This window comes from Thamnophis elegans, chromosome 5 (genome assembly GCF_009769535.1).
Source record: "Thamnophis elegans isolate rThaEle1 chromosome 5, rThaEle1.pri, whole genome shotgun sequence".
NCBI classification, from domain to species: Eukaryota; Metazoa; Chordata; class Lepidosauria; order Squamata; family Colubridae; genus Thamnophis; species Thamnophis elegans.
The window spans coordinates 44,204,934-44,231,891 of NC_045545.1; the positions used below are offsets into that span (position 1 = coordinate 44,204,934).

The window sequence follows — 26,958 nt, forward strand, 5'->3', positions numbered from 1 at the left end:
GCTGTATTATACATCTCATGCACTTAATTTGCTTGCTACAAGGAAGCATCAGAACAGAAGTACTTCTTGTTCTGGATAGAATAAGCCAACATAATTTACTTATCCTTTACTCCATGGGTGATTCCATTAAATATTGGATTATCATCCTTTTAAAGCAAAATGGATTTTAATAGGTTAGTGAAACCTCTCGAGATGGTAAGAAGTGCTTTTTAACATTACAAACTGTAGTAAATGAGTGCTGTGTTAATACCAAAATTTGATCCTCATGAAAAAAACTTCATTTAACTACCATGAATTACAGCAGTTTCATTATTCAAATAACATTACATTTGTTTACAAATCATGGCAATGCAAATAGTAATAGCGAATCCTAATCTGTACAAGACAGTAGCAATGTGTGCCATACTTAAAATAAGTGAAATAAATCTATTATTATTGTGACCTAACTTAGAGATAAGAGTGGTGCTTATCTCACAAATTGTATTTTGTGCTCAGCATGGTATATTTTCTATTTAGCTCTATTTCTGGTTATGCTAAGCAGGTGTATTACTATAACCCTTTCATCATTACCATAAAACACAGTTTGCATGTTTCTTCAAAATGGAAAAAGTATTTAAAATCTTGTTTTTTTAAGCTGACATACAAATCACTGGGACTCAGCTGAAGAATCACTTTGCTTTTGGAGATCTGTGGTTACCAGATGCAATGTGGACATGTCTTGAGATAAAATTCCACATTCAACTCCACAACACTATTCAATGCCTGGTTGATAATTTGAGGGCACATATCCTCAAATCCTTTGGCAGTACCCATGGTACTTTCAGCCATCTGTATCAGAATTTGGCAGTATGATTGCCTGCCATTCTGAAATGAGAAACACAGAAACATTGTAGTGTAATTTTTTTCCCCTTTCAAACCAAAGTGAGTCCTGAGTACAGTTCTAGTCACTTTCCATCGTTGCCTTCCAAAAATTCAAGGTAGCTTTAGGCCATGAAAAACTGCCCAATCTGCTCTAGTACAATCAGCTGCTAAATTCAGTTGGTCTATAAGAAACAGATTTGAAGAGTACTGGCTACACAGATGCCTTACAATTGAAAATTGTATTGTATTGTATACAAACTTCCACAGGGCCTAATAATTTCTCATAGAGCTATCCTCTAATGATAGACACAATCAGCCCATTAGCAAATATGTCTGGTTTGAAATGTCAGTGACAGATGTGTTTTGGTCATCAGAAATTTCCTGCCTTCTTTTTTCTTTAATCTCTGATAGTACATTCAATAAGGTGAAGGGAGTTATTTGCGTCATTGACTCTGAGGTTACACTTAGATCATGTTCCAAGGATTGTGGGAAAGCATTTCCATTATCATTTGTGTCATCAAAGTATTCATTTTCATGGTGGCTGCTTTGGGGATTATTAGAACTCAGCACCATGTAGTGCTGATGGGAAGAAGGCTGGCTGCCCCATTCTGCCTGTTCCGCTGAACTCATATCTAGCAAAGGGTCAAAGCTGGTTGTTTCCAGGGGTTTCTCAGATAGTACTTCCAACAAGCAAGTCAAAGGCACATCCTCCAACATTTTATTGCAAAATAAAGAGTTTACCTAAAAGTTCAGAAAGAAACAATCAGAAATTCAGAAGGCCCTCTGCATTATTCCCTCCCTCCCTCCCTGACATTCGCTTTATGGGAATATGCTTGAAATAATGTGAAAGACAAGGAAATAGCACTGTGTACTCCAACTAAGAAAAGATAAAAATGAACAGTTTTACCCAGAATTTAGCATGTACTGTACTCTGAATAAGGGGTACTTCTAGGCAGTGATGGGATACAATCAGTTTAACAACTGGTTCAATAATTGATTTTTGAAGGTGCAGCATTCAAAAAGTGACCTTTTAAAGCTTCAAAACTTACCTTCTATAGAAGTGCCTGTGAGTAAAACAACTGATGTGCGGCAATCAAATCAGCTGAGCTAAAAAAACAGGGAAATATAGGACAGAAAAGCGCAGAGGCGGAGGGGTGGTGGTGGCAAATGCTCATTGAAACTACCAGTTTGTCCGAACCAGCTGAATCCCATCCCTGCTTCTAGGCACAAGCTAACTTTACCTCATTTTATTTCTGTACATAATACTGTTTCTATCATCACATAATCACAGTTCAGAAATTGGATGGAACTGAAAAAGTCTGAATCTTGGAAAAGACAGATGAGATGGTTTTGCATATTATTCCTAAAATCTGGAACAAATGCCCACAGAATGATGCAAGTTTCTTACAAAAAAGTATATCGGAAGGAGCTAAAAACCAAGAGTGTTCTTCTTTTCTAGTCAAAAGACAGCCTAATTCTGCTTCTAATGACATACTGCATTAGAAGTAATACAATAAAAAGAAAGTCTCACCTGCTGCTGCTTGTCATTATCCTTGAAGAATCCATCTAGGACATGATGTAGGTCTGGAATCTCTGGCCAGAGCTTTTGTTTCACACTACTATTAACAAAGAAACACAGATGGTTGCAAAAGGGTAACACCAGTGATGGGATTTAAATAATTTAACAACTGGTTCTCTGCCTAATGATTTCTTCCAACAACCAGTTCACCAAACTGCTCAGAAAGTTAACAACTGGTTCTCCTGAAGTGGTGCGAACTGGCTGAATCCCACCACTGGATAAAACCTATACCAAACAATCTTTTTTTTCAATTACTGAGCTGCACAGAACTCAGTTACCTGCAGTTGGAGAGGCAGGTGAAGCCCAGTCCCAGCACAAGTCCTGCACACAGCAAGAGTGTAATGGCCACGATCATAATCACTGAATCTGAAGTGGAAGCATAGGATGGTGAATTTGTGGCTCTTCTTTCCCTGAGGCTTAGCAGTCTTTGTTTCATTTGTCGAGTATTTTCTCTCCATATCTAGCAACCTCTCTCCAGTACACACCACTGATGTTGCTTACCTGCACCAGGTGGGACTTCAATACACACTAATTCTGACCAGGTGCTCCAGTCCCCACGGAACTTTTGGCCATCTGGCTGGGTACGCAGTTGAACGCAGTAGCGATCCTGGGTGGCCAGATGAATTTCACTGGTGTTTGAGTACTGCACCTGTAGAATCTACCCAGAAAATGGCCCCATCATATTTGCAGGTAGCCCTTGACTTACAACAGTTCATTTAATGACCGTTTGAAGTTACAGTGGCACTGAAAATAGTGGCTTATGCCATTTTTCACACTTATGATCATTGCAGCATCCCAATGGTCACGTGATCATGACAACAGACTCATATTTATGACGGTTTTTACATCAATATTGGCGGAAAGGCTAAAAATAATATTAAACCAAAGTATCCATTCGGATCAAAACAGCTTTCTTCCAAAGAGACATATTCGGTATAATACAAGAATGATAATCAATACCTTGGAATTCTACGAAACAAGATCCGAGAAACAAGTAGCTTTAATTTTTGTTGATGCCCAGAAAGCCTTTGACAATTTGATTGGAACTTCTTAATTACACAATTGAAAATGATGAAATTTGGCGATAATTTTATAAAGATCATAGAAGCTATATATTCACAGCAATCTGCAAACATCATAATCAATGGAGAATTAACAGAGAGGGTACAAATTGGAAAAGGTGTTAGACAAGGGTGTCGCTCTCCCCATTACTATTTATTATGTCCTTAGAAGTTCTCCTAAGTTGGATAAGATTAAACCAGGAAATTAGGGGGTTGACTATAAAAAAGAACAATATAAAATGCAGGCCTTCGCAGACGACATGGTTTTTATTGTGGAAGATCCACTAACTTCAGGACCGTATTTGATGAAGGATATTGAGAACTTTGGGTGCGTGGCCGGATTAAAAATAAATAAGGAAAAAACTAAAATGATTATAAAGAACGTTCCCAAAAATCAGATTGGCGAACTAGAAAAAATAATGGAAATAAAGGTAACCAAAAAAATTAATACTTAGGGATCTGGCGGACTGCGAAATGCTCTTCCATAAAGAAGATAACTACGATAAACTATTACAAAATATCCAAAAAGACTTAAAAAACTGGCCGAAACTACAAATATCATTGATGGGAAGAGTCGCAGTAATCAAGATGAATGTTTTGCCAAAAATCCTCTATCTATTTCAAACGGCACTGGTCAAGCTAGGGGAAAAATTCTATAATGATCTAGACAAAATGGTACGAAGTTTTGTATGGAATGGTAAATAGCCCAGGATAAAATAAAACATCTTCAGGATAAAAGAGCACAAGGGGGAATGGGTTTACCGGAGTGGAAAACATATCATCAAGCAGCAACAGCTATGTGGACAAAAGAGTGGGTAATGTTAGCCAACAAAAGAATCTTAACGATAGAGGGACACGACTTGCAGTATGGGTGGCACAACTATCTATGGTGCGAGGGAAATAAAGTCCACAATTACTTTAGTAGACACCATTTAAGAGGGGTTTTAATTAAGAACTGGCTGGAAATTAGAAGGAAATTTTACACCCAACTCCCCAAATGGATATCTCGACGGAAGCCCTGATATACCCGAATTTGATAAACTTTGATAAAATTGTTACTTACCAACAGCTAGATGATCAAAATAGACTAAACCCTAGGGAAAATTTGGCTGAAAGGGGAATAAACATTGATTGGTGGCCATATCTTCAAATTCAAAATAAACATAGATTAGACCTAGCACAATTCGGCTTCCAGAACAAGGACCAGGAACTGGACAAAATTTTAATTGGACCAGATGAAAAAGTAATCTCGAAACTATACAACTGCTTCCTGATTCGGAAAATGGAAGCAGAAAGAGTAAAAGAAGTCATGGTAACCTGGGCCCAAAATATCGGCCACACGATAGATCTAGATGATTGGGAAAGGGTTTGGGAGTGGAATTTGAAATTGACAAAATCGACGGCCTATAAAGAAAATATATACAAAATGTTCTACCGCTGGCATCTTCCTCCAACAAGACTGGCAAAAATCTCCCCAAAAGTATCGGCCAAATGTTGGAAATGTAGAACAATGCTGGGCACATTCTACCACATGTGGTGGACGTGTCCGGTGGCCAAAATGTATTGGAAGCAAATACTAAGATGGCTGAACGGCATCTTGTCAATGAAATTATGTCTTAACCCGGAAACTTTCCTATTAGGGATAACAGACCAAAAAATATGTAAAATCAATCAAACCTCCTCGTCCATATTTTGACAGCGGCAAGGATTGTTTACGCACAGTGCTGGAAGAGTGAAAATGCCCCCACCAGCACTATGGTGATAAATAAAATCTTAGAATTAGCAGAAATGAACAAATTGACGATGCGGATTAACGATAAAGAAGATACAGACTTTTATAAAGTCTGGGAGAAACTGTACAAATGGCTTGATGAGACAGTGAAGGTTTAGACATAAAAGGAGATAGCTGACTAACTCAACACGATTCAAGCAATAACCCTAACGAACAACATACAAAAATTGAGAGATAAGTGAGAGGAGAAAAGCATTAGAGGGAGGATTTACCGTTGACTAACTCTGCTAGATTACGACGTCGGGAAAACTTGAAAAGTTGATAGGTAATCCGTCACAATTACCTGCATGGAATTAGCAACCAAGTCTTATTCTAGGTAAGGCGAGATGAGCAATGGGAGATGAAAACAATTCTTCATCTTGCTTCTTGTAAAGCTTGCCTTTTTTAAAGAAGGAAAGGAAAGAGAACCGGGTCGCCCTCAGTAGAGGAAATAGTAAATGCAACAAAGGTTAGACTGGGGGGAGGGTCGCCCTCAGTAGAGGAAAATAGTAAATGCAACAAAGGTAGACTGGGGGAGGGAGGGGTAGTAGGAAAGACAAGATGGAGAGGAGAAAGGAGAGGAATAGGAAAAAGGGAAGGGTAGAAGGAGGGGGGGAAGGTTAATAAAGGAGGAAGAGAAAGGAGAGAAGGGAAGGGAGAGGTGGAAAGGTGAAGAAGAAAGAGAAGAAAGTGGGATAGGAAGGAGAGAGGAAAGAAGGCAGGGAAGCAAGGAGGGCAAGAGGGAGGGAAGGAAGGAGAGAAGGAGAGTAGATAGGAAGGAGGGAAGGAGGGAAGAAAGGAGGGAACTTAAGAGAAGAGAAAGGAAGGAGGGAAGAAGGAAAGGAGGGAGGGAAGATATGAGAGAAGGAGGGGGGAAGAAGAGAGGAAAGAGAGAGGGAAGGAAAGGTAGGATAGGAAAAGAAAGGAGGGAAGGAAGGAGGGAAGGAGAGAAGGAGGGAGGGAAGGAAGGGGAGTGGGAAAGAAGAAACAAGGGAAGGAAAGAGGGGGGGGGAGAAGATATCTAACCTCTGATATATAAGGATTTTGATATTATGGGAACGTCTTGAAACGCAGTCAAATGTAAAGCGAAACAGTGAATGTTGTATTGTTTTTTACCAGTTATTGGTTGTTGTATTTTTCTTTTACTAATAAAAATATTTATTAAAAAAAACATATTTATGACGGTTGCAGTGTTCAGGAGTCATTTTGCGACCTTCTGACAAGCAAAATCAATGGGGAACCCAGATTTATTTAACAACCGTGTTACTAATTTAACAACTGCAGTGATTCACTTAACAAATGTGGCAAGAAAAGTCGTAAAGTAAGACAAATTCACTTAACAAATTTGTCACTTAACAAATTTGGGGTTCAATTGTGGTCGTAGGTTGAGGACACCTGTACTCTACGAATTATGTTCCTGGGTTTCATACCCCCAAACTACAAAACAGGTTGTCCTCTACCTGCAACCATCGATTTAGCAATGGAAGTTACAATGGAAAGAGTGACATGTGACTAGCCCTCACACTTACAATAAACATGGTCATGTGACCAAATTCAGATGCTTAGCAACTGGCATGTGTCTATAATGGTTGTACCATCTCAAGGTCATGTGACCTTCCCAGGCAACTGCCAACAAGCAAAGTCAATGGAAAAACCAGATTTGCTTCAAACCACCTGATTCACTTAACAACTGAGTAATTTGCTTAACAATGTAGCAAAAAGGCAATAAAATCAAGTGCAATTCAGTTAACTATTGCCTTGTTTACCATTGAAAATTATGGTCCCGATTGTGTAATAACTTGAAGATTATTTGTACAGCAGTACCTAGCTATTATTCTATTAACTAGGTCATGGATTTTCCTGTGTGAGACACTTCCCATACTGTACTTCATTTACTATAGTATACATTGTAGTAGTGTTGTCCCTTAGATTATGGCATGTTTGAAAAGGGGGAGGGAGTTTTTAAAAAAATTCTTAAGCTTTTTAAAACCTCTTTTGTTAAGCTGTCATACACCTCTGGTTGCCTTAGTTGTGTCCTAAGTCAAATACAAAAGTATGGCATGCATTCGTTCCATTCTCTAGTAAAAGTTCCATTTAGACATTATTGCTTGGGCTAGAAGTTCAATCAGTTTTTTCTATGCATTTTCTAAGACTGGTAGATCAGCTTCTTTGGAGAGATTTGGTGTCCCGTTTCTAGAAATTGTTTTATCTATTTCTGTGAGTATAGTTTAGAACTTATCAAGATGTATCAATTGTCATGGCTATTGACCAAAGTACCCAGTTCAAAATTGACAACATGCTAATATTTCACCTATATATTTCATAGGATTTTAAAAATGTAATAAAGATACATGGCTCTAAAACAACTGAAAAACTTTGGTGGAGTGGATTGAGGCCCCACCTCTTTTTATGTCTGTTGTGCATATAGAATTCATTAAAAAGAGACAATACATAACAAAAATCACAGAATTGCAGCCTTAATTGTGATTTTTTGGGGGGACTCCTCCCCAGTGCTCCAAATTTACTTTTTACTCCGTTGCAAATTTCCCTCATAGCAAAAACCTGTCAAAACCTTTCTGCAGTTCATTACCGGTAAATAATAGCATAGAAATACAGATACTGTAAAAAAAGGTGGATGTGAGGAAGTGACAGCAATTTCCGTTATTTATGATATGGAAGCAAGGGTATTTATGCTGCTATTAATGGGACAATGATTTTTTTTTCTTCAGTTGGTCATCTGGAGGAAAAGCATAGATTGGCTGGTTGGTATTTTGAATTCTCTTCTTAAGCTTGGGAGACAAACACTGTAGTAGGCCTGATTCCTGAGGAATTGGGGGTATGAATCAGTGGTGGGTTGCCAATATTTTACTACCGGTTCAGGCACGCTCCCACACACCACTTCTGCACATGAGCAGAAGCATCCAGGGGGCGGGTGGGCGGAGCCTTCTGGCACCTCTACTACCAGTTCACTCGATCCGGGCTGAACCGGGAGCAACCCACCTCTGGTATAAATCTGTCCTTTACTGCCCAGAAGCTTTCAAAAATCTTCAATTGAAATCAACCTTTCTGTAATTTAAGGCTACAGGTAGTCCTTGCTTAATGACTGTTTTGTTTAGGGATTCAAAGTTATGACAACACTGAAAAAATAACTTTGCAATTGGTGTTCGGCGTTCCCACATATAATGGTCACAGTGTCCCTGCAGTCACATGATTGTGATTCAGGCACTTTGAATGATCATCAAAATGTCCCTTGCAATTGCCAAAAAGAAATGTTTACTCTTTTTAATTTGGATCTACTGTATGAAGAAAGCTCTTATATCCCCACTCTCCTTTTATTCTTTGTAACCTTTTTTGTGATATAAGAAGGATATTATAGAGGTTCCCAAATAGGACACAACATTCCAGATGATTCTTGCAGAGTAAAATAAATTTAGAGTAGTAATTTCTTATAGCTTGGAAGCCATAGTTCCAAATTTGCATTACAGAAGCATTTATTTGCAACTGTCTGGCACTGCTAATTGGATATCACAAGAATATCTGCTAGGGGAAAAATACCTTCCATTTCAAGGCGTCCTGCACCGTATATCGTATCTGATATACCATGTGCTCATATTTCTTCTAGTGGGGAGGCCCACTCCAGCCTTAGTATTTCTGTCTATTGAAGCCTTCAGGATTCTTGGGGGAGCAGTGTGCACTATAACAAGAGAAAGGGAGAGAGGTCAGCTTAGCTTCATGGGGGAGCAGAGGTCCACTGCAATATTAATAGTATTGCATATTTTCTGATATTGATGTTCTTTTGATGCTAGACCAGCCCAGGACAGCTCACTGTTTTGAGCTGAAAGTCCTGATGGTGCTGAGGCCAAGAGATGCTGAAAATTCTTACCCACATGGTACAGTTTGAATGGCTCTTCAAAGTAGCTGACCTCTTGCTCACCCTGGCTGATAGTCACCAGGACAGAAAGGTAATGGGTGTTGCTAGGCTGGAAGGTGCATGTGCAGGAAGCAGGATCTTCCTTCTTACATTTGTGCCAGATTTGCCTTCTGCAAATTAAAATGGACAATAGTGATACAATGTTGAGTTGTCTGCTAGAACTATCTGAAGTTGTCTTTTAAACGGTTCCTAAATTATCCAATTTAGGCGATCCCAATAACCATATTGGAATGAATATGATTAGCGAGATTCATTAAGTTGTAAAACAAAATATCTAAAACGTGTTACCATCACTCCATCTATTCATCATTCCTGTTGTGTTATAATTCCCCATCCCCTTTTATTGATTGCCGTAGGCCATTTGAAATATAGGCCTTGTGAAGAAGATGCATTACCAAGGCCGAGACACAGAAATGAGAGGTGAAACAGACATTGCAGTAGAGCCTCCTCCTAAACCAATGGTGGGATTCAAAAATTTTTACTACCATGGCTTGGTGGGCGTGGCCTGATGGGCATGGCAGGGGAAGGATACTGTAAAATCTCCATTCCCTCTCCACTCCAGGGGAAAGTTACTGCAAAATCCCTGATCAGCTAGGACTCGGGAGACAGAGAATGGAAGGGGGTGAGGCCAGATAGAGGTGGTATTTACCGATTCTCTGAAGTACTCAAAATTTCTGCTACCGGTTCTCCAGAACTGGTCAGAACCTCCTGAATACCACCTCTGTCCTAAACCTATTATGGTTTGAGACTTAGTAAAAACTAAATAGGTGAGGTTGTTGTGAGTGGCACAAAGTCAGCCACTGTCAAGCAGCAAAGAAGCAGGACTGATGTGATATCATTTTTAACTGCTGTGTTAGGACTGGTTCAAGTTGTCATTCGCCCAGTAAGCTTTAGTCAGCTTCTTCATCTCAGCCTAGCCTATTTCCCAGGGTTGCTACTGTTAAATAGGTAGCTTAGACAGAAGAACTATCTATGCCACCAAAACAATTTGAACATAGGATGGGATTTGCTTTAATTAAATGTTCATAACCTTGCTTGGTAACCTAAGCTATCAAATATGATTTAGAGCAAAGCCTACATGTGTATGCCTTGTTTAGTATAGTAGTTAAAGCATCAGGCCGGAACTCAGGAGATTGTGAGTTCTAGTCCCAACTTAGGCACAAAGCCAGCTTGGAGACCTTGGGCCGGTCACTTTCTCATAGCCCTAGAAAGGAGGCAATGGCAAAACACTTCTGAAAAACATTGTTATGAAAATTGTATAGACTTGCCTGAGCAATGCCCAAGAATCAGAAACAATTGAGTAGAAGAAAAAGAAATGCCTATATATGGGCGTGAGAGGTGAAGGACACTACTTGGAATGGTACCTTGAAGAGGAGCAAAAACACAAATTGTGGAACAGAACAGGAAAGAGAAGACCTGGTACTGTGCATTTGTCCATCTAGTCACCTTGTGCTGCTGCTGTTGCTTTCCATCCAGTACAAGACGCTGTGAAAAGGGCCAGATCTCAGGGACTTCTTGTTCCACTGGCAGTGTAATTGATACAAGTCCAGAGTGAAGCAGTGCAGACCAATTGCCTCTGTCCAGAAAAAAGAACGATAGAACAATTTGACAGCAGCTTTTTTTTCAGTACTATTTTATATCCTCACATGCTAAATCAATGTTCTTTGTTTTATATACAGTAATGACCTTTGCAGAGAGTGCCCAATCCACAGAAATATCTTCTAAAAACTCTATGCCACTAAACTACATTCCCCAAATCTCTCACTATTATTGGTCATACTGAGTGAGGCTGCTTGGAAATGTGTCTCAGAACATCTGCAGAGCTCTAGCTGTCTATCCTAAGGAAGTCATTTATGCTTTTCAGAACATTTCTTGCCTGCTCTAACTCCTTCCCCTTAAAAACGTTTCATGAATTTATTTTTATTATAAAATATGAAAAAAACTTCATTAACAAGAAAAATAATTATATTTAGACTTTTTTAAATTACTGTGCCTTAGAAGCAAACTTTTTTCTGGAAAGGAAAGGACCAACTTGAAGGACCAAAGGACCAAAGTTGGGGCACATCTGGATGGAAGATTCCTAGGGTTAACAGTCAAAAGACATTGAGCAGCATTTCTGCTTTTTTCTCCTAACCTCTCCCCCGTGTTTGTGTGCGTGAATAAAGGAGTAAGAAGATGCAGAAGACAGACTTGAGATACAACAGGATATTGGCAGACTTGAAAACCAAGCCCTATCTAACAAAATGAAATTCAGTGATGAGAAAAATAAAGTTTTAAATTTAGGCAAGAAGAACAAAAAGCACAGGCATAGTATGGGTGGTACCTGGTTCAATAGTAGTAACTCTGAGAGGGATCTTTGAGTCCTGGTGGACAACCATTTAAATATGAGCCAGCAGTGTGCTGCAGCTGCCAAAAAACCCAACACAGTTCTATCCCTCTGCATAAAAAGAGGGATAGAATCAAGATCATGTGAAATGTTAAGATCACTTTATAATGCCTTGCTTAGTAAGTCCACGGAATATTGAATCCAGATTTAGTCACCATAATAAAAAAAGATGTTGAGATATTGAGAGTGGAGTGAACGGCAATAAAGATAATTATGGGACTGAAGACTAAAATATATGAAGAATGGTTGAAGGAATTGGATATGTCTAGTTCATTGACAAGAAGAAGTGATGGGGTAACATGATAGCAGTGTTCCAATATCTAAGGGGTTGCCATAAAGAAGAGCAGGAAGGGTCAACCTAGTCTCCAAAGAACCTGAAGGCAAAACAAGAAGCAATGGATGGAAATAGAAGCAAGGAGAGAAGCATCCTAGGAGAAATTTTGTGACAGTTAGAACAATTAATCAATGCAAGGACATGCCCTCAGACATGGTAGGTGCTCCAACACTAAAAGTTTTTAAGGCAACCATTTGTCTGAAATGGTATAGGGTTTGCTGCTTGAGCAGGGGTTGGACTAGAAGACCTTCATGGTCTTTTCCAACTCTGTTATTCTGAAGGTATAGATTTTTAAAGTGAAAGATAATAAGGGATTTCTCATAAAATTCCATAAATGAGGCATGACAAATTTAGAAGAATATTCAGACAAGGGAAAATACAATGCACTTAACAGGGGCAGGGGAAGGGAATTAGATCGAAGGACCAAGTACTGCCGTTGGAGCCACATTCAGCTTTAACCAGAGCCTATTGTCTGTCTCATCACCATGTTTGGGGAACATAAAATTAAACTCAATTGCTGCATTTTGCCTACAATATGTACTTCCCCGGGGAAAAAAGCCATAGAGACAAAATGACTCCAAAATTATTGCCACAGTCAGGTGGTACAAAACGTATTACACACTGATCAGCTGTAATATCTAAACTATGCCGACTGCTGTCTGCTTGCTCTGGACAATAGAAAAGGCAATGGTAACGTTAAAAAGTCTACTAAGCCTTTTCCTGGCACAAGGACTCCTGTGATAGTAGTCACATCTGAGAAGGCAAGCAATATTTCTGAACAAGTGCCTTTTGATTCAGTTAATGTGATTGTGTATTGCTAGAATCACTGTAAGGAAATCTGACTGAATTAATATCTCATTGGGTCAAGTGTGTTATGCTAGCAGAACTGTTAGGAAGTAAAAATCCAAATTCAGCAGGGAAGCTGATTTTGAACAGGAACGCATGCAAGAATTAATGAAAAGAAGTTAGGCCTTATGCCCTGGTTGAGTTTGCCATCCATATGCTCTCCAATAAAAGGGGGCGCAATGACTCAGCAGCAGAGGTGGGTTGCACTTAAGTTCAAAAGCGGTTTGCTGGTTGTGAGCGCACGTGCACGCTAGCTTCATTCACACACCCCCTTTAGGAGTGAAACGAGCCGAGGTGGCGCAGTGGTTAAATGCAGCACTGCAGGCTACTTCAGCTGACTGCAGTTCTGCAGTTCGGCTGTTCAAATCTCACTGGCTCAGGGTTGACTCAGCCTTCCATCCTTCCGAGGTGGGTAAAATGAGGACCCGGATTGTTGTTAGGGGCAGTATGCTGACTCTGTAAACCGCTTAGAGAGGGCTGAAAGCCCTATGAAACGGTATATAAGTCTAACTGCTATTGCTATTGCTAAACGGAGCTTCAAAGAAGCAGGTAATCAAATCAGGCAGCTCCAGTGAGTAAAGCAGGGGTGGCGCAAAACTCAACTGTGCAGCAAGAACAGAGGGAACAAGCCAGAAAGTTAGTTATAAATGGAATCTTTAACACAAAGGAGGGTGGTGGGCCGAGCCAGAGATCAAAGCTAAGGGTTCGTCCAAACCCACACGACCATGCAGCAATAGCAATAGCAGTAGACTTATATACCGCTTCATAGGGCTTTCAGCCCTCTCTAAGCGGTTTACAGAGAGTCAGCATATTGCCCCCAACAATCTGGGTCCTCATTTTACCCACCTCGGAAGGATGGAAGGCTGAGTCAACCCTGAGCCGGTGAGATTTGAACCGCTGAACTGCTGATCTAGCAGTAGCCTGCAGTGCTGCATTTAACCACTGCGCCACCTTGGCTCTAAGGTGGTAGGCTCTAGCAGCCTACCACTGCTCAGCAGTTGAAGATGCTGAGCTTGTCAGCTGGAAAGCTGACCCAATTGTCATGTGACAGTGTGACTTCCCATTACTTTCCCTAACTCCTGCCAATCTAGCAATTTGGAAGCATGCAAATCAGGGCTGGGGCTGCTGGTTTTACTAATGGTTCGCAACCCGCATGCGCACCAGATGTGCATTGCGCATATGTGCACTGTTCAATGTAAATTGCTCTTCGTGCATGCACAGAACATTTACAGTGAACTATGCACACGTAGTCACTAAAAACCAAAATGGTGATGGCCCAGCAGTGGCAAGGGAACCAGTTCAGGGACATGGCAGGCCTGGGTCACTGCCAGTTTTGCAACCCAGTCCTGAATTCCACTACCAGTTCAGCCGAACCGGGCTGAACCAGGAGCAACCCACCTCTGATGCAAATGCAAATAGATAAATAGGTACCACTTTGGTGAGAAGGTTACAGCGGTCTGTACGCCTAGGCATACAATCATGCTTGGCCACATGACCACAGTAGTATCTTTGGACAACACTGAGAAACTAAGGAATGGAGATGATCACTGCCCCCTACAGTTGGACATGACTGGACAAGAGAAACCTTTACCTTGCTCTCTGATGCTTTTACTCATGCCTATATACAGTAGCCAAACAGACTCCAGAACTGGAAATAAATATTCATGCCTCTCTGTTCCTTCTTTCAGTCATGCTAGCTAAGCAAATGCAGATTTGAGTGCTCACTTGTCATGTCAGGATAATCAGTAGTTTAATGCTATAGTTCCTGAAGGAAATGCAACATTTGCATTTCCAGCATTTCAAATACCTCAGTACTGCATCTCCACAGGGGTTATTGAATTATTTAATAGTAATATAGAATGAGAGAATAAAATGTATTTGCAATTCATTATTTCATGGGGTGTGGTTCTTACATATAGGAAAATATCTACAGACCAGAAACATTTGCAAGTACTGTAGCAGAAATACGGATTCACAAGCCTTATAATGTCTACTTTCAGGCCTAGACATGCCTCCTGAAGAGGAAAAATTGATTTCATAGGGAGTTTCAGAATCCATGCAGGCAACAATTTCCTTTTCTTTAATTTCTCATTTTGCAGTAGTAATATTGAAGCATATGACTCTTGATATACCCAGTTGTAGTACCTGGGGATTCTACTTCCACATAAAAATGGTGCATCCTTCCATGCTATTGCCCTAAAGTCAGGGGTGGCTTCAAAAATTGCAGCAACAGGTTCACTACCCCATTGCTGAGTGGGTGTGGCCATGGTGGGCATGGCCTAGATGGCGTTCTGCACCATGGTGGAGAGGCTATTTTTCTCTCTCTCCAGGCTCTGGAGGCTTTCCTTGAGCCTCTTGAAGGGTGAAAACTGCTTCCGTGTGTTCTGGAGGACCTCCGGAGCTCAGAAACAGACCCATTTCCGGACTTCTAGAACTTCCGATATACCCGTTTTGCCCTCCCCGAGTCTCCACATGGACCTTGAACTTTCCTGACATGATGAATGGGCTGCGTGTAAACTCCTGGTGGCAGTGGGGTGGGCATGGCCAGCCAGGGGTGGCATTTGTAGATTTGCCAACTGGGCAAATCCTAGCTAGAGGATTGCCTGAACCAGTAATGGTATCCTCTTATCTTCCTACTGGTTCGGTAGTGGAGCGCACCATGCACGTCTGGTCCTTAATACGGGTGGGTGGGTGGGAGGAGCCTCATGCTGCTGCCACTACTGGTCCGTTTGAAATCGGTGCAAACTGGCAGAATACCACCTCTGTCCTGAACCGTGCAAACCCCTAGCAGCCCACCCCTGCCTAAATGTTGCACCACTGGCAGCTGCTCCTAGTCAACAAGCCACTTACCTGGAAGGTGGGGTGTTTCTGCTGTCACTGCTGGAGACCAGGGTCCCCAGATGCCATCAAGAGAAAGGCCATCAGGTTTGGAGCGAACTTGGATGTGGTATTGCTGCCCTGGAAGTAGATTCTTGAGCTGGCATATATAGCTGTTTTTCACTTCAATCTACAATAAAATAGAATAAGAGTTTAAATGTTGGAGGGGGGCTTGTCGTGACGACACGACATGCAATCTTGGAGCTCCAGGATTGCTGTCGATATCTCTGCTGCTGGACGGTCCTTCTGGACCTAAACCGTTCCATAGAGACGGTGATAGAGAAGAGCACGTCCTGCTGATCTCAGGGACATTGCAAAGTCCCTGATTGATCCAGGAGAAGCTCCTTTTTCCAGCAAAAGAGAAACAGCCATTGAAGCTGCAGAAGGTTGGGACAGCCCCTGAACGGAAGAAAAGCAGGAGAGAGAATGTGTCGAAATGGTGAGATAAATTTTACTATTAAAGAACACCCAAAAAAGACTTGGAGTAAAATTAAAATTGAAGACAGAAGAGAGTAAGCGGTGAATTAACCTGAATTAACTTAGTGTGTTATCTTTTTTATTTTTTTCCCTGGATGGAACTTTACAAATGCCTCTTACTTTTTAAATTGGACTGGTTTCTTTTTTCCCTCTTCTTCTATTTTTCTTCTTTTTTCATATTTGTGGATTATGATTTTCTTTCTCTTCTTTTTACAATGCTCGGCTAGATTGTTTGCTTTTAAGAACTTTTTTTCTTAAGTTCAGAATTTAAAGAGAGAGGTAAAAGCAGAGGAAAAAGAAGTAACACTGCCACCTAGAGGCTGGAGGCTTGGAAATGTCATTCTTTTCTTATTTCCTTTGAACATCTGACTCATATCTTATACTTCAAGGCGCCTGTTTTTGTTATTGAAAGGGATAGTGGGAAGAGTATGGATTGTTTATGCAGGTGCTCTTCTGGAGTACTATCAATATCTGGACTGGAGTGAAGAGAAAGCCTTGACTTGAAAGATTATAGTGAACTTGTTTCAAACTTAATAAAAAAAGCCTTGGATGTTTAGTGGCAGTGTTTATAACCTGGAAGAATGGTGCAACATGAAGAAGAAAAAGAATTAATGTTGCAAATCATTATGTTAGAAATTCAAAAAGTACAAATAAGTACAGAAAACATTGAAAAGAGAATGGAGAACATAGAACAAAAAACAGAAAAAATAGAGGAAGAGTTGAGAATATTTGCAAAACGATGATGAAATTTGAGGATAGCATTCAAAAAATTGAAGAGAAATATGAATAAAGTGATAAGAAAATTGTTGTTATTGACAGCAAATCAAGCGTAGTTGGAAATGACAGGAGTGGAATGTTGAAAGGAGAGATTAACGAACTGGAACTCTATCTCAAGACTTCAAAACATGGAAGAAGAAAAGGGTGAAAATCTGGCAAAAAACAATGAGAGAAATCCTGGCAGAAGCATCGGTGATAACTAAAGGCAAGTGGATGGAAGGAACAGATGGAGGGCTTCGAGTCTTTACAAGATATGCAATGAACAACAAGGTGCCAAGAGAAGTCCACATAAGACTTATTAAGAAAACAATTAGAATACAAATACCAAAAATGGCAAGAGATATAGGACTGCACTACTATTGGAAGGATGCAGGATGATGAAATGAAATGTTAGAATAAAAATTAAGTTAAACTTAGTTAAATTTAGAGTATTATGTATAAATAAAGTAATAATAGTTATAGCTAAATAAATGATTAACAATGGTAAATAATGCATATATACACTAGATGGATAATATGAAATTTTATACAAATTGTAAGTGAGGACCATAGAGAGGATATTGAAAAGCTTTGTTATAAAAGATAAACAATTCTATATAAAATAGAATATAAAGATGTAATACTATTGGATGATTTCAGGATAATGTAATGAAATGGCATAATATAAATTTATTTTAAATTTAGAATTTTTTACATAAAAAGGATATAATAATAGCTATAGTCAAATGAATGTTTAATAACCATAACAATTGCATTCATATATATTAGATTGATGATATGAGTCTTTACGTAAACTGCAAGTGAAGACTATTGTGAGAATGCACAAAGTTTTGTAACCATTGACACACTGTTAGGTAATTGGAGAAGGGTTGTTATTTTGTGTGTGTTTATGTTTGTTTGTTTTATGTTTGTTTAAAAAATAAAAAATTAATACAAAAATACGAGTCTAAATGTTTCTTCAGTTAGACCATTTTAGCAAAAAAAAGTAATAGAGCAAAAACATACTCCAGCCATTATAGCAAAGCCATTTTTCCTGACATTAACCATACCCTGAATGGTGGCTGAATGAATCCTCAACACCATAAGAACTTCATAAATCAAGAAATCTGCATAGCTGATAGATGGAGGCATCCAATTTACAACCAACTGTTGAGCAATCCCTGGCCACTCAACTGTTATATTTGTTGGTGGAGCAATGAGGACCTTAAAACAACAACAACAAAGCAAAACAAAATTAATGCTCTAGCCTATGATGGCAAAACCTATGCCACGTGTGCCAGAGGTGGCACGCAGAGCCCTCTCTGTGGGCATGTGTGCTGTCACAGCTTGCTCTCCTGGTTTCCAGTGTGCAGTATTTGTGTGCACCGGAGGCGGAACCTGAAAACCAGCTAACTAGTGCACATGCGCACACTGGCCAGCTGGTCTTTGGGTTTTCTGGCACTCCAGCATGCACAAAGAGCAAGCTAGCAAGCATATAGCATGCGCCAAAACCCAAAGACAGCTGGCCGGCGCATATATGCGCACTCTGATCAATAGAGTTAGCATTCTAATTTGCTAGAGCAGAAATGGGAATGTCTGCACAAATGCACCTGTGCCTCTTTAGAAGTGATAGATGAACTTTCTTACAAGATCTACTAATAATTTATATGACCTCTCCTCTCAGGTTCATTACTCTGGGTGTTAATAATAATTAATAATAATTTTATTAGTTTTCTGAAAAAAATCATAAAGAACAACATACAAATGTTCCATGGTTGGAAAAAAAAAACTTCACATGAATAAATCAACACAACCATTGCATGTGCTTGCCATATTTCCAAGTTCCCAGGCCAATCGACAAGAAAAATCCTGAACTGTACAACTGTACAACTGTAATCACATTCTACAGATGAAGGCCTTTTCCCTATCTTTATTTTGCCACTTCCTCTTCATCTCTGCCTTATCTTTATACAGTACATTTAGGGTAAATGGCAAACCTTTTCTCTGTATTCATCAGCAAGATTTGTTAGGCTGTTGGGAATACTAGGAGCAGGGCTTTCTTGGTAGTGGCTCCTCATATTTTGGAGCTCCTTTTCCCAGGGAGAAAAATGAAGCCTTGTTACCTGCTTTTTTTTTAAAAGGAAAACAAAGTCATTTGTATTATCCTATATTTGAATTATTTTTAGCAGTAGGTAAGTGTTTTTTTTTTTTTTTTTTTTTTTTTAAAAAGCTCTTTAATTTATTAGTGGGTAAATGCATGGTCTTAGCCACATGTGATTCTCCAACCTATTTTCCCCATCTTTGCATTTTCTAGAAAACCCCATCAGATCATATTGAAAAGAGTGTAAACAACAACATTTGATACTATTGTTTTCTAACTCTGGGCTACATAAAATGCAAACAGATGTGTTAAACGTTTGAAGGCCCCTTGTGCCTATTTTGAGCTTAACCATATTCTCAGGTTCCTTGCAAAACTTTTACCCTCTCTTCTGGGAATAGATTGGTGTGAAAAATGTTATCTTCTCTTCTGAGGATATCACTAGGATCAGTCACACCTCTTGGAAACTGATAACTCTATGCCCTAAAAGATTGACTAAAATAAAACCTGCATACTACTTATGTCATGGAATGACATAAATAAATAAAACAAACAAACAAATAGTTCATAAATATCTATTATTAACTTCAAATAAGAATCTATCTGTCAGTGCGAAATTAGTCATAGTGGTAATTAAATTCAGTTAAATCCATCAGTCTAGCATCTATTCATAAATTCATTCCAGCAATGCTCAAAATTATAATATAGAAATCATGTTTGTACATGACTTGGCTAAAATTATTGGGTCAAATGAAGGTCATAGTATGAATATGTTTTAGAATGCTGGGACTCTTCAAAGCTTTACCCAGTCCTGATCTCTTTCTCTATTTTACATAGTTTATACACTTTTGGAAGAAACTTACCAACAGTGTTCACTCTGAGATATGTGAGATTATGGTGTGATTACTAACATTATCCAACACTTCAACATTGAGTTCATAAAGAGCTGAATGCCATAATAGTTTTCAGGAAATATGCAGATGTGGCGCCAACTTCCATCTATATTTTTCATAGAGATTAGAGGACATTCTCGGCTTTTATCTCTGCAGGAGTAAAAATTAAATAATTAGGACTGTGATACTTTCCCAGTGAGACTTAACCTAATCTTTTTCTGAAATGACAAAGTGAGTTTCAATCATCCCTTCCTATAGTTCCTAGCAAAAGCACAGGTAAAGGTAAAAGGTTCCCTGTCCAGTTGTTCCAATTCTATGGGGCAGTCCTCATCTTCAATTCTTCATTGAGGGAGCCAGCATTGTACAAAGACACTTCTGTGGTCATATGACCAACATGACTATACACCAAGGTACCTGGAATGCTGTTACTTTCCCAACAAAGTGGTACCTATTCATCTAGTTGCATTTGCATGCTTTGGAATTGCTAGGATGGGCAGGAGTTGGAACAGGTAATGGGAGCTCACTCTGTCATGTGGCACTCAGGTCTCCAACCCATGTCACAAAGGCCATCTTTAACTGAGCCATCGTGCCCCCATATTTCCTAGATGCCAAAGTAATTTACTTAAACTGGCATCTAAGTTTAAATGCCACTACGCGATGGTGCAATGGTTGGAATGCAGTACTGCAAGCTACTTTTGCTAACTGCTGGCTGACTGCAATTTGGCAGTTTCAAATCTCACCAGGCTCAAGGTTGACTCATCCTTCCATCCTTCTGAGGTTGGTAAATGAGGACCCAGATTGTTGGGGGCAATATGTTGACTCTGTAAACCACTTAGAGAGGGCTGTAAAGCACTGTCAAGCAGTATATAAGTCTAAGTGCTATTGCTATTATAAGTGCTTGGGCAAAGCCCCTCAGACAATTTGGTCAGTCTATGTGGAAAGTAACTTCCTACCCTTCGTATGTATAGAAGAATCGATAAGCTCCTTTAACATGTGTTGGCTCATCCAGAAACAGGTGAGATCTTCAAAGGTTCGAGAAAAGCAGAAGACATCTTGAGCTGTTTTGGTCAGTAGAATAGTTTCTATAAGGGGAGAGGTTTAAAAAAAATAACAAAAAAAAAAATAGAATCCCAGGTATTATTTTTTTTTATGAAAAGAACAACAGCTATAATCCCCAAATTTATCCAGGGTACTGTATTAGTCAAGATTACAACATCCTCGACAAAATGTTTTTGGGAGCGTGCTTCTATTTTTTAAGAAATCAAGTAGCTTAAAATAGGAGTTGTGGATTTTGTCTATGCATTGCACTAAGCCAATTTTTAAAAACATAGTTTGTTAAATATGCCCAAAGATCTGATTCACATATAAGCACTAAGATGGGTTCACATATTCAATTAACATATGCAAGCAAAATATATCATGACTTAGCAGGATTTGTTTTTTATATATGAAGTTTTATTAAAACTTATTAAAACAAAATAAAAATTAACAAAGGCTATATTTGGAAAGAAAAAAAAGAAAAAAAGGAAAGGAAAAAAGAACAAAAAGTATGTAAAATCAAATCAAATAAAAGAAAAAAGCATTATAAGAAGTGACTTCTGATTTCTTTTAGAGCACTTATAAATATAAAGGTAAAATAATGTTTCCCACGAAAAGTCAATAAGGGGTTTCCAATCATCATAAATTTAGACAACACACATATCAATTCATCCTAATGAAGCAGTTTATTTAGCCATTTCAGAAGTTTCATCATCTTCATTATCCATTTCTCCACTGTCGGTAAAGTTAATCTTTCCACCCTTTATGCATATAATAAATTGTTGCATCGTATATAACAGTGATGGTGAACATTTTAGACACCAAGGGCCCAAATTGTGCACGTGTGTATGCCCAAAGTGAAATGTGTGTGTGAGCATGTGCGTGCCATGCATGAATGTGTGCTCATGCATGTGCAGGCACGCACACATGTGCAGCAGAGACCCGAAGACCAGCTGGCCAGCGGGAAGTGAGGCATCCCAACACTGGCAGTGCAGGAAGAGGTAAGATCTTTTTCTTTCATGAGCTTCTGTATCATCATTTGCAGGGAAACAGAAACTCACGAAAGAAACGCCATGGAGATCTGACCTGGGGCGATGGCACGCATGCCAGCAGAGAGGGCTCTGCATGCCACCTCTGGCACACATGCCATAGGTTCACCATCATGGATATATAAAAACAAACTTCCCCAATTTTTTTTCCAGGTGCTTATATCCATCAAACCTAAAACAAAAGATTCTGGTTTCAGTTGTACATGAGTTTTAAAGTATTCTTTGTTATGGTATATAATTGAGTCCAAAATTTTCTGGCTTTTTTACAGGTCAATCTATTTAGCTGGATTTGGGAACACAGCATTCATGCCTATTTGCACAGGGGAAGGTAATGAGTTTCAGGAAGAGAAACATTACAATACTCTTTCTCTTTCCCATTTTCCTTAGGCCTTCTGCATTTATGTGAAAAGATGTGAAAACCCTTTTCTAACCTGCTGCTGGCCATGACAAGTTGGTTGCACTGAGTTGTCCTATTCCAGCTGTGGGTCTATGACAACTTGCCACAGCCAACTCGCTATGACCAACTTGCCATAGCCAACTTGCTGCACCAACTTGCTGTGGCCAACTCATCATGGCAAACTTGCCGTGGAACAAGAGTTACACTATGAAGAAATGATAGAATAGAATCATTAAAGAAAGGATGCCAAAGGAGGGATGAAGTGAAATGTGAATGACAAAAATTAAAATAATTTTACAATTATTTTAAATAATTAATTGAATTGTTGAATTGTCCCCCAGCGAGTTGTCCACAGTGAATCGGCTGTGATGAGTTGGCTGCAGCAAATTGGCCGTGGCAAGTTGGCTGCAGTGAGTTGTCCCCTTGTGGCTGTCAGTAGAACATGCAACATTAGGTATAATGGATCAACAAAGTAATGGATATAAGAGAATAGAGAGACTGAGCACCTACTGTCCTCTCCAAGGTGATTACTTAGGTGACATCTCTTTCCTATAAACATTTGTTTGTTTGTTTGTTTATGTCTCTTAATAGTTGCTTTGAGGATAGAAAGAATTATTAATCCTTTGAAATTTGTTCTCTAGACTTCTTAGTATACCATGAACACCCAGAAAACAAGCAAAGGAATCATCCATCTAGAGTTTTGACTTGCGGCTCAAATGACCAGGTTGAAATTATCCTACTTCAGACATGTTATGCAAAGTGGTCTTTAAAGATGTCTAGGAAAAATGGAAGAAAGAGAAGAGGACAAACAGCAGCAAGTTGGACACGTTCAGTTACATGGATGATGGGTGTACAGTTGGATGACCTGAAGGCCAGAATTGGGTTGATCCCGATTCGGCCGATTTGGCCGAACCGGTAGTGGAATGCAGGCCAGGGTTGCAGAACCAGCAGCGACCCAGCCCTGCCACGACCCTGAACCAGTTCCCTCGCCGCCACTGGGCTGCCCCCATTTTGTTTTTTAGTTACTGCAATTTTTAGTGACTGCGCATGTGCAGTTCACTGTAAACTTTCTGCACATGCACAAGAACAATTTACATTAAATAGCGCACATGCACACAGTGACCCAGGCCTGCCACGACCCCCGAACCAGTACCCTCGCCGCCGCTGCGCTGCCGCCATTTTGTTTTTTTCGTGACTGCACATGCGCATTTCACTATGAATTGTTCTGCACATGCGCAAGGAACAATTTACAGTGAACAGAACACACATGCACAGTGCACATTGCAAATGGGTGATGGCCCAGGCTGATGGCCCAGGCTAGGGACAGGTTGTCATGGAGAATATCTATGTGGTTGCTAAGAGTTGATACTGACTTGATGGCACTTATAAAAAAACAATTAAACAAAAAGCCACTTTGGGGATTTTTCAGACCAATTACTTTTTGCTTAATTTAGAATCTTATGTAAAATTACGTACTTAAAGTCACTGAAAAACATTGTTTTTTTAGTGTTCCATTTTCCTTAGGAACTGATTTGAACTCAGTCATACTAGTTTGTTCATAAAGGCAATGAAAATAATTGTAAATTATAGGAATATTCTAACCTGATAAAGTGGATGCTGATCACGGATTACTTTTCATGCATATTTGTGTGAAATGGAAAAGAAACGATTGAAACAGGTTGCATTTGTGATGTACTGAAATGACATATACTTGGCATCACTTTCTTTTTGTGGTTGTAAATCTGTGCTTTGTATGATTTTAACTTCTATTGAACACTTGTCCAGTTCTAAACTTGAGTGTCATTGATCTTATGGTATACTTGCTCTCTTTTTTAGGTAGAAATCCGAATTGAAGAAACAATTATGATGATGAACTTAGAGGACATGAAACAAAGGAGCTGCTTATTAGACCCACGTGGTGTGTAGTAAGGGCATGGGAGAACCTTGGTTCACAAACAAAACATTCTAAATAACAATGTGGTTTTGCGATAAGAGTTTGTTGAGAGCTTTGGGGATGAAAGCTTCCTGCTTTAGGGAGATAGAGCTCTCAAGGAAGTGGGGAGGAAACAAGAGGATCCATTACATATTACACACAAATGTAGACCAAAAAAAAGCGCCATACAATTTGAAAATAGAAAAGCAGTCTTAGAAAGCAGAGAAAACGGATTCCTTTCTCATTAGCAGAGGTGCCTGGAGACATTTTGCTGCCTGAATTGAAAGACAATCATCTCTCTCCTCCATCCCACATTTTAGCTGCAGATTGAGAGTATGAACTTAGATTCATATTGATGATGAGACATTGTTTTATTCTTCTAGTGTCTATTATACATCTGAGGACAGGTGAGTAATTTAGGAAGACCAGGGCAAAAGAGAAAGGGCAGGAGCAGCAAGGAATCTGGTACAATTCCAGCATCTTTTGCCAGAGGAAGATTGGTGGGGCTACATAACCAATAAGAAACAGGAATATATCTGTTGCCATCCAACATGTGATAGCATAGCATTTCAAAGTAGGATTAAAAATATAGCACCTATTTAACTGATAAATTAAAGCATCTAGCGCAATGATGGGTGAACCTTTTCACCACTGAGAGTCCAAACCAGATTGCGTGCATGCTGAAGTGCTGGAAACCCAAAGACCACCTGGCCGGTGCGCATGCGTTTGCCAGCCACATGGTCTTTGGGTTTCCGGCATGCACATGCGTGCCGGCCACTGGTCTTTGCATGCGCCAGAGCGCCGGAACCCAAAGACCAGGTTTATGGAACCCAGTAGCCTCAAAATGCATAGAATTATAATATTCAGAATTACCAGGAAGTTATTGGAATAGTAGTCCAATATGCTGTATCTGAAAGGTAGTAGGTTAGGGAGAGCCAAGTTCAAGAAAGGTTAGGTTAGCTTCTCAGCTGATCTTCAGGTTTCCAGTGCTCTGGCGTATGCAAAGACCAACTGGCCAGATTAGCTGGCAATGGCGCGTGTGCCCACAAAGAGGGCTCTGTGTGCCACCTCTGACACATATGTCATAGGTTCGCCATCATCGATTTAGAGCATTCTAATATAGGGATGCCCCTCAATAACAAGTTTGCAACCTCTGGACTTATGCAGAAAAACAGAAAGGAATCATCAAGGCACTTTAATAGCAAAGCTTATTTTCACTCTAACCTTTAATGTATTTCATTACATATATCCACAAGATACACATACCAAATTGTACTCAGGCTCTTGTACACAATCTGTACAGCATCTAATTGCAGAGTCAATATCTATGTGAATCTTTCTTTTGTTAGCATTTTTATAGAAGCAACATACTTTTTTAAAAACAAGAACTGGATTTAAAGATAAAGAAACATTTATTTACTTGTTTCACAGTAGACAGTGCTGTATCCTAAAGAATCCCTGCTTTTGATTACATATGAAATAATCGGGAGTATGATGGGGAAAATTTGCTTATTTGCCAATTAGTACATTATCTTTCATTATTACAGACACTAGTTTAAACACTTTGGCCAATGGCTTTAATAGAAATATCAGCCATTAGCTCCAAGTTACATTGTCCTATCCCATATCTTTATCCTAATAAACAGACAATATATTTACCTTCATTTGCGAATAGATTTTCCTTGGACTAAAGAAAGAGAGCCTTGTGGTATAAGTGAGGAAGGGCCCCTGTAATTTATTGCTCTTGCTCAGTGTCCAACTCTTGTTACCTCTGAATTGCTTTCTCTAAACACAGGGCACAGCTGGACAAATACGTCACGTTACATAAATGCCGAAGGGAACAATTCAAAAGCCTAAAATGCTGCCTTGATACACATTGAATGAGAGATAACCTTTTTTTCACTTACAATATTTGCTGAGCTTTTGTTTCCTCTCTGGGCAGCTGCTTTATTATCCTTTCCTTCCAGCATCCTTCTTTTGCAGGTTATCACTAACTCTCAGAGTGGAACAAGGACATGTTGATGATGTCGTAAAATTGGAAAGAGAGCTAAATTATATTAACTGATGGAGTTTTGTTTTCAGTTCTCCCACATTGCTGAAAGGATATAGAGACCTCTCTTTGCCAGATACAGATATGTTTGAAAAGTGAGTGTGCCTAAGTTCAGTTTACAATAAATAGGCTGTTTATTCCAGAAAAATTCTCTCAATGGATTTCCTAGTTTCAGAGTTATGTCCAGAAATTAGCAATGTCAAATAAACTGATTGAAGTGCTTCCAGAAATGTTCATTCTCCCTTCCCAGAACTAACTACAGTTCAATAATTATTTACCCACCTGGGCTATATTCTGCATTTAGATTTGCAGAACCCCAGAAAAGCAGCAAAAATCCTGCTCTCCTCATAACAAAGGGAAGTATAACAAATGTTTATCCTTACCTTCATCTGTAACAAGGACAAGTGGAGCATACGTAAAATGGTGAGCAGGAGCATAAGAAGGAAAGGAAGTGGTGTCATTGAGCACAAATTGACTGCCATTCTAAAGCTGATCAACTGTCACTGGTTTAGGTATGTAAACTGCAGCTGAGTATGATCACATAACCTGATCATGTGGTTATGGGCATCTAAATGCACAGGAGGTCTGGACACTTGCTGAGCATGGTGGGAGCAGTAACTG

The 26,958-nt window shown here is 39.5% G+C and overlaps 1 protein-coding gene across 1 annotated transcript; it reads right to left on the reverse strand.

The window, feature by feature from the left end:
- Positions 1-537: 537 nt before the first annotated feature.
- Positions 538-26,958, reverse strand: MPL (MPL proto-oncogene, thrombopoietin receptor). Its single transcript, XM_032217889.1, is given in 16 exon segments — positions 538-1,602; positions 2,393-2,480; positions 2,719-2,806; positions 2,942-3,098; positions 4,264-4,296; positions 9,025-9,313; positions 10,650-10,779; positions 15,620-15,776; positions 17,906-18,103; positions 19,361-19,418; positions 19,854-19,917; positions 19,920-20,020; positions 20,824-20,875; positions 20,878-20,952; positions 26,616-26,631; positions 26,721-26,958. Coding segments are annotated over 16 exon segments (2,034 nt in total). The 5' UTR covers positions 26,820-26,958; the 3' UTR covers positions 538-1,173.